The 15,919-nt window shown below is 49.4% G+C and overlaps 1 protein-coding gene across 3 annotated transcripts in view; it reads left to right on the top strand.

Moving 5' to 3' along the window:
* mob2 (MOB kinase activator 2) overlaps nucleotides 1-15,919 on the top strand; it is a 33,789-nt gene that overhangs the window by 3,730 nt on the left and 14,140 nt on the right. Inside the window, exon 1 of one of the 3 annotated variants that reach the window (XM_023956156.1) lies at nucleotides 8,842-9,077. The exons of 1 other annotated variant lie outside the window; for it this stretch is intronic. In XM_023956156.1, the coding sequence (XP_023811924.1) occupies nucleotides 9,040-9,077 (38 nt within the window). In that variant the 5' untranslated portion in view covers nucleotides 8,842-9,039. Of the gene's footprint in view, nucleotides 1-8,841; nucleotides 9,078-13,656; nucleotides 14,069-15,919 lie in introns of those variants that run through there. One more of the 3 variants, XM_023956152.1, reaches the window with a different exon arrangement.

Here is a 15,919-nt window from a genome sequence, read left to right as displayed (position 1 = left end):
GGTGCGGCACGTCCGCCGTGGTGCGGCACGTTCGCCGTGGAGCGGCACGTTCGCCGTGGTGCGGCACGTTCGCCGTGGTGCGGCACGTTCGCCGTGGTGCGGCACGTTCGCCGTGGTGCGGCACGTTCGCCGTGGTGCGGCACGTTCACCGTGGTGCGGCACAGTCACCCGGTTTGGCACAGTCACCCGGTGCGGCACAGTTGCCTGGCCCCTGACTGCCTGACCCGATGGCGCTCAGCCTCCAACTTTGTCAGCAGTAATGTGATGTTTCAGGTGAGGAAGGTTCCAGATTTACTTGTTCTGTCTGTCGACGTCAAAGTTGTTGGGTTTTTCCTGAGTCTGCAGACATCTGAGATGATTGTTGGAAAGAAGCTTCTGGTGGAGGAGAAGCTTCTCCAGGCTGTGAAGAGCCTCCGTCCCACACCAGGACCTTCCTCTGACCAGGGTTTTCTGCTCATCCATCCCTTGTTTTGGAAATGAGCCAAATCCTGGTTTCCATCTTCAGGTCTGTCGTTTCTTCAAACTGCATTTAGATTCCAGTATTTGAGGATCGAACGGCCAAAGAGGACAACAGAAGTTTATCAAAAATGAAAGTTTTCATTTTTCTCAAAAAAATTTAAAAAGATTTACAAACTGGGCCCTTAAAGAGGTCAACAGAAACATCAGTAACTCAGGCAACAAACTTAACTTTAACTTAAGCAACTGAACAGACCAAGTAACCGAAACAAACTGACCTCACCAAAGACACAACAGGGGAACAAATATAGTGGCTGATCAGACCACCTGAGAAACATGGGGGGGACAAAGACTATAAAGACCTGACTAAACACAAAAGACAAAAACATCAAAAGTTGAACAAAATGAAGAATAACCAACAGATGCAAAGCAAATAAACATTAAATAAGTCCATTGGTTTCTCCCCTGGGAGGTTCCTGTAGATCAGGGGGGTCAAACTCATTTTCACTGGGGGCCACATCAGTATAGTGTCTGTCCTCAAAGGGCCGGATATAACTTATACATGTAACTAAATGTAATGAAACATACATGTAACTACTCCTTAATGTTAAACAACTAATTTATTTATTTATTATAACTTTTGAAAGTGACAATTACAGTTGCGTAGAAAACATATGTTTGCTTGTTATTCTAGCATAAATCCTTTTAATTTGATTCTGTCAGGTTAGGTCATATGGACAGTGTTTGAGTCATAATGTATAGTTGCCCAATCCCATATTTCAAGTCAGATTCCCCCTAGATATGAATAAATACACACCAATTTTTATTTTTTATTTTAAGAAATCAAAAACTTTTATGCTCTCGTGGGCCACATAAAATGACATGGAGGGCCACATTTGGCCCCCGGGCCTCGAGTTTGACATATGTGCTGTAGATGGTACCTGCCCAATTGTCTGACTGGAGTATTTAAAGGCTGTGAAGACTTGAGCTCCTCCTTTGCCGGTCCTCCCAGCACAGCTCCAGGAGCAGAACCTCAGTCAGACCCGGAGGGACCAGTAGGACCCTCAGAACTGCCGACTCAAAAACAGGTGACATGAATTTAACCAAAATAAGTAAACTAAACAAATGTACATGAGCTACAAATTATTATTGGAAACTGATAATAAATGCATATTTTAACTCAAAAATGTGTGCATTTATTAAAGAATGAAGAATCTGAAATAATAATTAAAAAAAGAAAGTGTGCAATGCTGGGGGGAGGTTACCGCCATTTTGTTTGTGGGTGTGGCAGGATGTGCTGCCATCACACAGTAGAAAAAGCCATTTCAGACGAGCGGAACCATCACCGGATCTCTGAATGGAACATTTCTGAGCCACAGAAACTGAACAACAACGCGCCTCAGTTTGAAAAGGATCCGGCTTTTGAGCGTCTACTTTGGGGATCTCGTCCTTGTGATGTGAGATTGGAAGTGCTGCTCTCCGGCCTGCGTTGGAGGAAAGTGGCTTTGCTGCAGACCGAGGCGGCTGCTTCCGCTGCCCCCCCTCAGCCTGGTGCCGCTGGCAGATGAGCTCACATCATCTTCAGGCAGTCACCTGCTCCAGAAGTGAAGCGGAGCGCCGCTGTCGTCACGCTGACTCTGACCTTTGGTTCCTTTGTTACAGCGTGAGAGCAGAATATTGATCAGTGATCAACACCAGCAATAATTCATGCAGAGCTGCATTGTTGCTGGGGTTCTGACCCGTGTCGCAGCACCGCACAGCTGTTACCGACGCCTCACTTCAGATTCTCGCCACATGGATGATCTGGTTTATTCATGAGCTGCTTTGAGCTTCCTGTCGTCTGCTCAACCACCATCATGGAGTCTTTTTACATTGAAAGACCTTCTTTGTTCTTTTTTATTTTTCACCGTAGTTCCAGCATCGTTGGGGCAATCGTTGAGGATCTTTGGGGCAACTATGGATTTGTTGGCAATGAGCCTATCATTATAGACCAGCTTGATTTTGTCCTGTGAACAGCAGCAGGTCTCTCCATCCCTGACAGGGGCGGAGTCCTCTACTCCTCAGCTGTCCTTCCTGACATCCTCCACGGAGCTGCTTCCTCTCAGAAGGTCTTTCAGACCCAAAAGGCCGGGCTTTCATAGTTCAGACGTTCAACTTCAGGTTTGGCAGCAAGGCGACTCCTGAAAAACGAGGAGCAGCAGCGTCTGCGATCAGCACCAGGTTTCCGCTCTCGCTGCAGAAACGCTGAAGGCGTTGACCCGACGCCGTTTGAAAACAGCTGAGGGAGGCGTTTCAGGACCGTCCTGGAGACCTCAGCATGGAGAACGCAACTCTGAGGAAGAAGATGGTGAAGAAGTCACCCCTCAGTCTCCAGGTCAGGAGAGTAATAGGCTCACCAAAGGTCTGAGTGGTTTCTAGTTGGCTTTTTGTGAGCCTATTACTCTCCTGACCTGTAGACGGAGGGGCCACGTCTAGAATCCGCTCTCAGACCAGAACAGAGGAACGGAGCTGAGAAATTCAACCAGTTCGCTGCTTTTACCGACTGTTGGGATGGAATCAACCTGGATAGAGGAGAACTGTCCTCTACACGCCTTCATTTCATCCCTCATGCCATCGCTCAGTGGTTCTGAGGTCCTCCTGCTGGTTCTGGTTCTGTTCATGTCAGCTTCAGGCAAACGTCAGTGCTTCACGGTGGAGCGGAGCACCTCCTTTGGGTTTCTGTAGTTGGGTGAAGGAAACAGAAACAATCAGCAGTGTGAAGGTGGAGGGAAGGATGTGCTCGTGACCTTTCTAACACAGAACTTCCTGTGGCGGCGGCTGTGGACAGAAGGCTGAAGGTTCTGACGTGACGTTTGGACTTCTGCTGGTCTGCAGAGAAGAAGACTCCTGGAAGTTCTGCTTCCCTTCATCGTCGTCGTTTGCTGTAATTACAACAGCAGTTAAAGAGTGATGTCATCATTCTCATCCAACAGAGGAGATCTGCATGGTGGTTACGGGGGGGGGGCATCTTTTGTTGATTCTCCTGCTGCTGGTCTGCTACTGTTGGGGCTTGGTTGGATTGAAGTCGTTTATTTGGACCCTAACTGTTGCTTTTGGTTCTGATTTGTTTCTTTGTTAAATCTCTGTCTGGATTTTTAAAATCCTTTTTTGAATATTTCCACAAATGATGGGTTTATTCCAACAAACAAGGTTTACTCCAACAACAGCAAAGTTCTGTAAGGATGGTGTTTGTACAGGATAAAATAATGTTCTTATCACTTCCCATCATGCAACCCGTTAGCAATTTCTGGCATTGTTCTCTTTTGACCCCCCCCCCCCCATGCATTTGTTGTGCTGGAGCCCAGATGAGAAGCTCATTAAATGATGGCGTTCCTGCAGACGCGTTGAGCGCTGTGAACTTCCTGTTTCGAGGTGGACTGAAGCAGAGGAGTGTCCGGATCGGGGCGGGCCGTCGGGGTTCCTGAGCGTTCCCGTTCCCGACCTTCCTGCACGTCTCATCTGTAAGGGGAAGGCAGAGGGAGCGTTTCCTGTCAGAAGAACAGAAGTCCACGGGTTTGGACTGCTGAGTTCATGCGTCCCTGCAGAAAAGGAAGGGGGGGTCTGGGGGGGCGGGTCTTCTTCTTCTTCATGCTGCTGTGTGCCACGGTCTCTAGAGACGCTCTTGTTTTGAAGGGACGGCTAACTAGTTGGAGCTTCCTGTTGTGCAGCATGTTTTCTGTTTCTCTGGTGTGAACATGTGGAAGAATTCAAAGGTGAGACTGTCCTCTCACAGCGCTCCTCCTCTCTGAGGAGGACGTCTTCTGCGGCTCCTGGAGAGACGGCGGTCGCCTCTGTGAACAGCAAGAACCCCGGGAAAGGTGGAGCAGACGGCGGTGAGAGCAGCCGTGTTGTTGGTTCAGAGACAGGAAGGATCTCTGTGGGAGCAGGATGGGTCAGGAATGAATCCATCAGAGGATGGGATCCTAGATGTTCAGGAGATCCATGCAGAAGGAGACGTTGGGAGGAGGAAGAGGGATGACGATGATGAAGATTGGAGCTACAGGAAAGGTTCATGGATGAAGGAGGACGTGAGGGTGGAGGATGCAGAGGAGAAGGTTAGATGGAGGCGGATGACATTTGGATGAAAGTTTGTATTTCAGTGCAAAGCTGTAAAATGTCAACTTTAAGGAAAAGTGGTATTAAGAACCAACAGGGACTCGCTGTTTTGCACATATATAAAGACAGGCAGAGGTGCAGTTTCTGCAGCAGGAGCTCCCTGCAGTGGGATATTTTTGAATCTGTAGTTTCCTAACTAGTGATCCAAGATTTGGACTCAACACCCAAAACGCTTCTACCTGCAGTTCTGCTGTTTTCCGTTTGTGTGGTTTCAAGTCCTGAACTGAAGGGAGACAGGAAAACAAATCCATCAGGATGCAAATCCTGGACAAACGGAGGGATGGGGAGGCTGCAAACGCTGTGGTTGTGAGCGTCCGTCCCTGATGGAGTCTGCATCCCTTCATCTGCAGATCCTCTGGACCTTCTCCCCTGATCAGGTTCAACCCGCTCAGCAGGCTTTTCTGCAGCTTTAGAGCCTCAACGCGACGCCACTGGTTTGACTCCAAGAAGTCCTTCTGTGTGACAGTCTGGGTTTTTGTGCATCTGCGTGTTTTGGTGAGCGGTTACGGCCCCCGCGGTCACGCCTGGCCTTTCCTCACCCGCTCAGCCGCCAGCGGCTTCAGAGGAGGAATAAATCTGCAGAGAAGACAGAAAGCAAAGGAGAGGTCAGGAGTGAGAGTGAGGGATCCAGTGGCCATGAAATCAGATCTCCGTGTTGCGTAATCGCGCCTCTGGGTCTTCCCAGCTTGTACCGGGCTCTGGGTCACATGACCACATCAGAATGCTACAGAACCAGAATCCATCCGATGGACTGCAGCCTCCATTCAAACATGTACGCAGTTTTTATTTTATCACTAAACTTTCTGCTCTAATTCTCCTCTGTGTTTAAACAGCCTGCTTTAGATGCAGATCATGTAGAGTCCCCACCAATCAGGCTGTGTAAAAGTGGTCAGCCTATGTTTGGGATGTCACAGGTTTGATTCCCACTTTGCCTTCTCGTGTTTTGGAGTGTCCTTGAGGAAGACACTGAATCTCCTGATGGTATTCATGGTTATGGGTTGGCGCCATGTGTGGCAGCTCTGCCTCCATCAGCGTGGGTGAGTGTGACGGTGAAGCTGTTTAGACCTTTAAGTAGAAAAGTAAGATTAGATTCTTAGAAACCGACAAAGACTTGAAATGTTCTGGTTGTTTTTCAGTCTCAGTAAAAGCTTTGAAAAGTCCTCTGGACTTCTGGAAGTTGCAGATGTTTCACCTTGATCTTTTTTTAAAACCCACTCTAATCAAAAATGGTCTTTTTAGATAAGATAAGATAAGATAAGATGAGATAAGATAGGACTTTATTGATCCCCTGAGGGAAATTAGGCAGCCAAAAACAAGAAAAGTTGCAAAAGTACGAAAAACAAAGCAGCAATGAGTAAGAATAAAAATAATAATAATACAAGGTGGAAGTAAAAGTACAGGTCATAAATAACGGATTAAATGAGGCAATAAATAGCAGCAGTGGTTTTCTACAGTCCTAGACTGTGTTGTTGAATAGTCTGACTGCTGTTGGGATGAAGGACCTCCGGGAACGCTCTTTTTTGCACTGGGGGGGCAGCAGTCTCTGGCTGAACGAGCTACTCATGGTCCTCACCGTCGCATACAGGGGGTGGGAGGGGTTGTTCCGGATGCTGGACAGCTTGGTCAGCATCCTCCTCTCACCTACAGAGTCCACCGGGTCTATGGGACAGCCCAGGACAGAGCTGGCTGACCAGCTTGTCCAGCTTCTTTTGTGGTCCAGCAGACCACAGCATAGAAAGTTGCTGATGCAACGACGGTCTCATAGAAGGTCTTGAGTAGTGGCCTACAGACACCAAAGGACCTCAGTCTCCTCAGGAGGTGGAGGCGACTCTGGCCCTTCTTGTGCAGGACCTTTGTGTCGTCTGACCAGTCCAGTTTATTGTTGATGTGAACGCCCAGGTACTTGTACTTTTTTAAGCTACCAGGAGAGTGTAAACAGATGATGTGATGTCAAATGGGGGCGGGCTTTCTCTACGCCACCCGTCCCACCCCCCCACAACTCAGGGGGGAATTCTGATGACCTCCTGCCGCCCCACAGAAACTGTCCTATGATCAGAGTGGGACTTTCAAGCTGCTTCTGCTATGGAAGCATCCTGGATGAAGGAGGATCTTCACCGCCTCAACTCATCGGTGTCGACAGGAATCAGACGGGCTTCATAGCAGTGCAGAGCGGTCAGCCACAGCGGTGCTGCACACCTTTACCTGTCGGCTTCCACTGACCCCTCACACCAACTGTAGCGCCACCTGCTGGTCTGCATTATCCCTGCAGACCAGCAGGTGGCGCCACTGTTCTATTGCTGTCAGTTGAAGTGTGCCAGTCTTTGAACTGCAGCAACTCACTTCAGTGGTTCAAACCGAGTAAAGATTGACTTAAATGCTGCTTTTGCTGCTTTAGACCAGGGGGGTCAAACTCATTTTCACTGAGGGCCACATCAGCATAGTGTCTGTCCTCAAGGGGCCAGATATAACTTATACATGTAACTAAACGTAATGAAAAATACATGTAACTACTCCTTAATGTTAAATAACTCATTATTTATTTACTATAACTTTTTAAAGTGACGATTCCAGCTGCATAGAAACATATGTTTGTTTGTTACTTTAGCATAAATCCTTTTACATTTGATTCTGTCAGGTTAGGTCATATGGACAGTGTTTCAGTCCTAATGTATAGTTGCCCAATCCCATATTTCAAGTCTGATTCCCCCTAGATATGAATAAATACACACCAATTATTATTTTAAGAAATTAAAAACTTTAATGCTCTCGCGGGCCACATAAAATGACATGGAGGGCCACATTTGGCCCCTGGGCCTTAAGTTTGACATGTGCTTTAGAGATCGTCTTGCTTACTTGTTGGTAATCTGACTACTCATTTATGTAATCAGACTAATGGCTTGGATGAGTCGTCTCTCGGACGTCAGATAACTGCAACAATCTTTGAAGTGTGGAAACGAGCTCCAAACTGGCACCATTGGGACCACCTAAAATTTAAAAATGGCCGCCATTTTCCAAGATGGCTGTGATTTCTACGCGTATATTGCTACAGGATTGTTACTCCCTGGGCCGATTTGGATGATTTTGGAATCAAATCCTGAAATTTGGATTAAAGGGAAGTTCAATGAATAGCTTTTTAAGGGCTTTTTGTAATACGATTTTGACAAAAAAGTGAAAAAATATAGTAAAAACACAACCCTATAGCAAAACATTTATTAGATATGGTGTACCACGACGCGCTTCTGCTTTGCACATGCAGCCATAGGTGAGAGAAGTGAGGACCAGTGCTAGAGTCCATAGAGGATGTGGCTGACTGCCTAAACAAAGGTACTACCTCTACCCCCACACCCCCACCAGTGATGCCACATACACAGGTTTTAGCTGACCCCTCGAGTTGGCAGATTATTTCTGGGATATGGTACCAGGAAGCTTCTAAATGCAGCTTCTGCATGGTCCAAATGTATGATTAGACACCAAGGTCAACAATGTGGGACAGAAATCTACTATTTTATTGCAGAAAAAGTGTTTTTGATATTAGAAAGAGTGACCATCAATAAAAAAGCTGACATCTTGAATTTTCACGTGGCACTACAGCAATAGAACAAGTGAGGTTTATGGGATGGCAGAGGCCTCTCGGGGGGCTTCAGGGGTGGGGTCTCCCGGCCTCTGGGCGTTCGTCATGGGCATACGTGCGCAGACAGATTGACGGCCTCTTGGCGGCTCTCAGCCTGCATGGATGTAGGAGTCTTTTCATGCTACACCTCTTGGATCGGCCCCAGTCAGTGGTGCCTCTGTATGTACTGGAAAGGAAAACCTGGCACATGTGGTTTTAGCTTCTCTAAACTTGGCTTCTTTCACACACGTAGTGCTGTAGCTTTGTGTGTTTGTGTGTATGTCGGTGTGCGTGTGTGTGCACTTCAGTTCAGTATTGAACTTTGTGTTGCGGTGGGGTTTAGATCTGCTGGAAGCTTCTCTGTGGTGACCCTAGCCCCCACCCGTCCAGCGTCAGGGGCGTCAGATTTACCTGAAGCCAGAGGACAGACTCAGTCAGTGGGGAGTCTGCCCCCAGTGGTCAATTGGAGAACTGCAGCCTTTGGTCGGACTAACCAATTGTGAGAGAGCCCCCCCCCCCCCCCCCCCCCCGATGGCCCCCACTGCTCTGACGGTTCTCCGGCTGATGGTTCCGTTCTTCCGAATCTTTTTAATATGACGTCTCACCTGACGTGACCTGTCTGTACCGGAAGCGCGCGCGTTAGCTTTGATCCCGGCGCCGGCAGTAACCCTGCCCCTTGGAGAGGGGGGAGGAGGGGGTCCGGGGAGCAGAGCCGGAGGTCTGCGGAGAGCGGCGCTGCTCCACCCCCCGGTCCGTCTCCGTCTCGGACTCGAACCGCCGGCACTCTGGATTTCTTCGTCCGCGTCCTGTCGTCCAGAATGAGGTTCAAACGGAACGGCTCCTACACGTTAAACCGGTGAGACGCGCGTGCATGTGACGTGGCGGGGGGGGCTCTTTCATTCCTACGACCCCCCCGCTCCTCGTAGCCTTCATTTTCTGCGGGGGGGGGGTCAGAAAAGACGGTTCTTTTAGGCTAAAAACGCTGTTTACCTTCCGGTTCTGAACAGGAAGTTCTGCTCGGACGTTGGAGAACTTGATGACCTTCCGGAAACCATGAGGGGGAGGGGGGGTTGAAGAACTACTAAGGGGGGGGGGGGGGGGGGGGGTCTTATTGTTGTTTGATTTGTGTTAATTTGAACTTTTTCCTGATGGTGCTTTAAACCCAAAGAGAACCAGAAATGTTCGGTCCTGAACATTCATCATCACCCCCCCCCCCCCATTTGCCCCCCTCCCCCATAGAAACCCAGTCAGAGGAAGACTCCATCATCTGGATCCTCAAGTCTCAGTGACTCAATCACGGATTTGAATCAAGTCGAGTTATTCTCAGGAAAAGCTTTTGCAGACAGAACTCTGAGTGGATCAGAACTTTTCTGATCGTCTGATGCTTAAAGGTTCTGGTCAGGGCTTACAGTGGTTCTGTGGAGTTCTGCTGCCCACTTTGCTCTTCGGTTTGTCCGTCTGGAAGGAAACCGTCACGTTTTGGTTTCTTCCTCTGTGAAAATGGCCTCCAGCTGCTGATGAAGACGCTGAACCTCCATGAAGGTCTTCCTCATCAAAGCCAGTTTTTCCTCATGGGGGGTTGTGGCATTTCTGCTCTGCTTCTGAGACGGGTAATTCTGGAGCGGACCTCTGAACCGGGATGGACGTTTCCATAGAAGCTCCTCCCTTTCCTGTGGCGTTCGGCCTGCGAGGAGCCGGCGGCTAGAAGATGTTCTGAAATTCATTACTGCTGGTTTCACTCCTGACTCCCACAGAGACTCCAAGCTAATGTTCACCTCTGAGACTGAGAGTACCCCCCCCCCCCTAACTTCATTTAGGAAAATATTTGCTGGAGGAGGGAGTTACTGTGGCTGCTGTGAGGGAGGGGCTCTGAAAATGTGCAGATGACTGGAAAACAGGTTTCTTAAAAGGAGCTACTGAGGAAGAGGAGGAGGACGAAGGACATCACAGGATGAAGAAACATTTCCCTGCTGTCATTTCTCTCCCCTCATAGAAGCAGGGAAGTGGGTGTGGTCAGGGTGGACGTGTCCTTCTTTATGGCGTAAATGAGAGCATCTGCACCTCTGTTTTAGAGTCCAATCTTCATGTTCAGCAGTCATGATGTGACGACTCATCAGACCTTTGTTGAGGGTGGAGACGACTAGTAGGATGTTTTTTTGGGGGGTGGAGACGACTCGTCAGATGCTTATTGGGGGTGAAAACGACTCGTCAGATGTTTGTTGGGGGGTGGAGACGACTCGTCAGATGTTTGATGGGGGTGAAAACGACTCGTCAGATGTTTGATGGGGGTGAAAACGACTCGTCAGATGTTTGTTGGGGGTGGAGACGACTCGTCAGATGCTTATTGGGGGTGAAAACGACTCGTCAGATGTTTGTTAGGGGTGGAGACGACTCGTCAGATGTTTGTTAGGGGTGAAAACGACTCGTCAGATGTTTGTTAGGGGTGAAAACGACTCGTCAGATGTTTGTTAGGGGTGGAGACGACTCGTCAGATGTTTGATGGGGGTGAAAACGACTCGTCAGATGTTTGATGGGGGTGAAAACGACTCGTCAGATGTTTGTTGGGGGTGGAGACGACTCGTCAGATGCTTATTGGGGGTGAAAACGACTCGTCAGATGTTTGTTAGGGGTGAAAACGACTCGTCAGATGTTTGTTAGGGGTGAAAACGACTCGTCAGATGTTTGTTAGGGGTGGAGACGACTCGTCAGATGTTTGATGGGGGTGAAAACGACTCGTCAGATGTTTGATGGGGGTGGAGACGACTCGTCAGATGTTTGTTAGGGGTGAAAACGACTCGTCAGATGTTTGTTAGGGGTGGAGACGACTCGTCAGATGTTTGATGGGGGTGAAAACGACTCGTCAGATGTTTGATGGGGGTGAAAACGACTCGTCAGATGTTTGTTGGGGGTGGAGACGACTCGTCAGATGCTTATTGGGGGTGAAAACGACTCGTCAGATGTTTGTTAGGGGTGGAGACGACTCGTCAGATGTTTGTTAGGGGTGAAAACGACTCGTCAGATGTTTGTTAGGGGTGAAAACGACTCGTCAGATGTTTGTTGGGGGTGAAAACGACTCGTCAGATGTTTGTTAGGGGTGAAAACGACTCGTCAGATGTTTGTTGGGGGTGAAAACGACTCGTCAGATGTTTGTTGGGGGTGGAGACGACTAGTCAGATGTTTTTTTGGGGGGTGGAGACGACTCGTCAGATGCTTATTGGGGGTGAAAACGACTCGTCAGATGTTTGTTAGGGGTGAAAACGACTCGTCAGATGTTTGTTAGGGGTGGAGACGACTCGTCAGATGTTTGATGGGGGTGAAAACGACTCGTCAGATGTTTGATGGGGGTGAAAACGACTCGTCAGATGTTTGTTGGGGGTGGAGACGACTCGTCAGATGTTTGTTAGGGGTGAAAACGACTCGTCAGATGTTTGTTAGGGGTGAAAACGACTCGTCAGATGTTTGTTAGGGGTGGAGACGACTCGTCAGATGTTTGTTAGGGGTGAAAACGACTCGTCAGATGTTTGTTAGGGGTGAAAACGACTCGTCAGATGTTTGTTAGGGGTGGAGACGACTCGTCAGATGCTTATTGGGGGTGAAAACGACTCGTCAGATGTTTGTTAGGGGTGGAGACGACTCGTCAGATGTTTGTTAGGGGTGAAAACGACTCGTCAGATGTTTGTTAGGGGTGAAAACGACTCGTCAGATGTTTGTTAGGGGTGGAGACGACTCGTCAGATGTTTGTTAGGGGTGAAAACGACTCGTCAGATGTTTGTTAGGGGTGAAAACGACTCGTCAGATGTTTGTTAGGGGTGGAGACGACTCGTCAGATGCTTATTGGAGGTGAAAACGACTCGTCAGATGTTTGTTAGGGGTGAAAACGACTCGTCAGATGTTTGTTAGGGGTGAAAACGACTCGTCAGATGCTTATTGGGGGTTGAGACCCCCCGCGGGTCATTACTAGGGCTGCATGTCATGAGGAAAACTTGCGATTTGTGATGTTGGTGATCAATGTTGCGATGACTGTATCACTTGCGATACACAAACAAATAACCAAACAACCAAAAACATAAATTCCATTTCACTGCAACTGATGAAATCAGTCAACATAAGTTATTCTCCAAATGAGCCTCGTCTACATAGGAGGCGAGCATCTAACAGAAAAGGCCTCCGTCTGATTGGTCAGATGCATACATGCATTTATTTGATTGGGTAAATACTTCAAGCTGCCATAAGTAAGGGTTAATGGCCTTCGAAGTGTGCGGTTACTACTTTTTAACGCACGCCGTGGAAGCCGCGGTTAAGGCCATTAACCCGCTTATACCATGGTCACTTACAAAAGCAATACATATTAACCAGGTTTTAGTCCTTAATTCTTGTTTTTTTTTTCGATTTGTATCACTTTTCTCATAAACAGCGTACTATATGTTACGTGATGCGGCGCGATGCGCCGCATCACGTAACATATAGTCCGCGTCGCGCAGCACCACCGCTGCAGTTAAGATTCGGCGATATATATATGCTGATCGTCCCGATGGGTTGAATAAAGCATCAATTCAGAGGGAAAGTTAATCGCTTACCGCTTGTTTTTGCCCCGATGATGAAGCAAAAGGTTGTTTTACAGAAGCTGGCGCAGTGATACAAATCATTTAAGCTAGCCGACCGGAACTTCTTTTTTCACCGTGCGGTTATCAGGTTTTAACGCATACCCAGCAGCCAATCAGAATCGAGTATTCAACCGGACCATGGTATAAGATTGTTTAAGCACATTAAAGGGAGCCATTTATCGTAATTTCTGCCGTCTTTTGCGATGTGCGTGCTGCACAGCTTTAAATGGCGCTAACGATTTATTGTGCAGGCCTAGTCATGACTCGTGTCCATGAAGACTTGAGGTTCTGGTCCTGGTGTCGGGGCGCTCGTACCGTCCATCTCTCTGATAACTCGGCAGTGGAGATGAAGCCCCCCTCCCCCTCCCCACGCTTTTGTTGCGTAACTGCCTGAAGGTGACTTCTGCTCTCCGTCCTGCTGGGATGTTTGCTCGCCACCGAGTCCAGCTTGACTTTGAGCTTCGGCGCAGAGCGGGGTGGTTTTCCCTCGCCGTGTCAGTTACCCATGCATGTGCACGTATCCTGCAGCGTCAGCAGCGTGCACGGATACGTGCGCTGCAGGCCTCTCTTGCTTTCATGGATTCAGATGTGATGTTGGAAGAGGCTGGCCCTGCTGTTTGTCCTTCACTTTGTTTACACACCTCCTCTGCAGGGATTGGTGCACGTTTGCGGGCTGATCCCCACTGTAGCCCCTCCCTTACTGCATCTCTGCATCCGTTGCATGAATGAGGAGCCACGTGTGGTCTGCATGCATGAATCCGGTGGACCCCGGTGACGGCAGCTCCTGCACTCCTTACCTGTCTACATTTGATGTTGTCAGGACTTTGCTGGGGGAGGAGGGGGAGGAGGGGCTCTGGTTAGGATGTATACAGATGGCAGAGATTGCTGCTGTCTCCTCTGCAGCCCCCCCCCCGCGCCGCCGTGCAGTCAGCAGTTTGTTTATGGGACTCTGTTTGCCAAGCTAATCTTCCCGCCTTTCAAGTGGGAGCCACAGAGTGAAAGAGAGGGAGGCGCAGAGGGCAGGAGCGGGAAGGCAGCTGCAGCAGTTGATGAGGAGCGAGGAGGAGAACGGCGGCCGCTTTGACGAATGGCGGGCTGCGTCCGTCCGGCCGGGCTTTCCTGCAGACGCGTGATCCGGCAGAGCGGCGCCCGGCTGCACCTGTAGCCAGCCGTGAAGGAGGAGCGGGGAGCGTCCATCGGGCGGGATGGGGGTCCTAGTTTGCTGCGACTGCTTCTTCTATAGGTAACCCCCCCACCCCCACCCTTCTGCTGGTGCTTCACTGCAGTTTCTCTGACTTTCATGCACATTTTGGAGTTTTGTGGGCCCCCGCTGCAGTGTGGAGGAGGCGTTTAAGGACAGCGGCGGTGTGGCAAATCTGCTGTCGTCGGGGGGTGGGGGGGGGGGTTCTGCATGGCTCTAAGCCAGCCTCACAGAGCCTCTCTGCTGCTTTACTTGAGGATTTCTGTTTGCAGACCAACATCTCTCAGGAAGACGGTTCCTCCCCCCCCCCCCGTCCAACTTTTCTTGTGTGTTGTCCCCCCCCCCATGTGAGCGGCTCAGCACTGTTTGTGTGGGACGCGGCGTTCCCTTATTAGGGGATTGAAGCGTTCTGTTTGTTTTTGTTGACTTTGAAGCTGTGGGTTGATCACATTGACTCCGTTTGGCGGTTTATCCGGGTTCGCGTCACCTCACTCTCTGCTCGGGAATGACGAGATGAAGCCGCCGTTTCGGTTCCATCTGTTGTGGCTGCGGGACGCGTCCGCCTGATCGCGCATTAACCGCTTTCAAACGTCTAAATTTAAGCTTGCGGCTGTAAAGCGGCGTTTTGATGAAGTTTAATGACAAGACGCCGTCAGCACAGCTGGACCGCATTATGGCGAGCTGTAATTGTGTTTATATTCAACAGCAGCCGGAAAAACAGAGAATAAACTTCCTCATGTGCTGACGTCCCCCCCCCCAAAAGAAGCATCAGAGAGGGGGGTCGTCTCATAAGCCCACAATGCCCCTCTGTGTTCAGGTGATGATCAGCAGAGGTGGAACCTGGACAGAAACCTGAAGTCTCATTTCCTCCAGAAACAGAATCCACTCAGCTTTATTTTTAGACATGACTCCTCCCCCCGAGACGTTGAGCCAATCAGGAGACTAAAAAAGGAGATGCAATGTCCTGTGGTGACGCTGTCATTCAGAGTGTGATTTCTTCACTAATGGGGTGATCCGTGTGAGCATGAACTCTGACCCTCAGGTTCCTGGTGAAGGTCAGCTCCACAGAAATCCCAGAGAAGTGAAATAATGTTCCCGGACTTCAGATCCTCTGAAGATCGCAGCTCCACCAGACTAAATGGTTTAAGCCACAATGGAAAGGTTTTTGGAGGATCTGGTTTCTGCGGTTCTTGTCCTCTTGAGTCTGGTTGGGGGGACGCAGAAGCTGGACGGGCAGATCCGTCTGTCTCGGTGTTGAATGTTTGCCTGCAGTCAAAGTTTTCTTTCTATTTTTGAATGTTTGTTGTGTAACTGGAGGAGGACTTTCTGAGTTCCCGGTGCAGGAAGGAGCGTCCATGGGGACGTTTGTCAGAAACACCAACAGCCACACTGGTTGTGAGGGTGAAGCGGCCGGCGTAGGAATGAACGCGTCACAGCCGAGCGTTTGTGTGGCAGATGGTGGCGTCGCTCTGGATGTGGGCGAAGCGTCCTGGCAGCCATGTGTCTCTCATTAGACGCTCTTCAGCAGGCCTGGCTTTTTCCATGGGGGTCAGATGAGAGCGGTGTGCTCCAGCAATCTCCCCCCCAGCCAGTCACGAGGATGAGGATGAGGATGAGGATGAGGAACGGAAAGCTCCGAGTCTGTGGAAAAGCTTTCCCTGTGTAGAACTGCATGAAGAACTTTGGTGGGCCGTGTCCGGTTCTGTTTCTGATCCGAATGGGTTCTTGTTTCTTCAGGCCCGGCTGGTGTTTGTGAAGCCTGACTCCACCCAGTAAAGCTGGGCCGAGCAGGAAACCAGCACTTATGTGGAGTTTTCTTTGGTCACTTTCTGTTGAGGAGAATCGACGTTTGTGCTTTTTGCAGGTTAAACTCAAAGTTCTTGAAGTTCTGAC

This window comes from Oryzias latipes, chromosome 6 (assembly GCF_002234675.1).
Source record: "Oryzias latipes chromosome 6, ASM223467v1".
Lineage (NCBI taxonomy): Eukaryota > Metazoa > Chordata > Actinopteri > Beloniformes > Adrianichthyidae > Oryzias > Oryzias latipes.
This window is presented reverse-complemented; position numbering and strand designations above follow the sequence as displayed.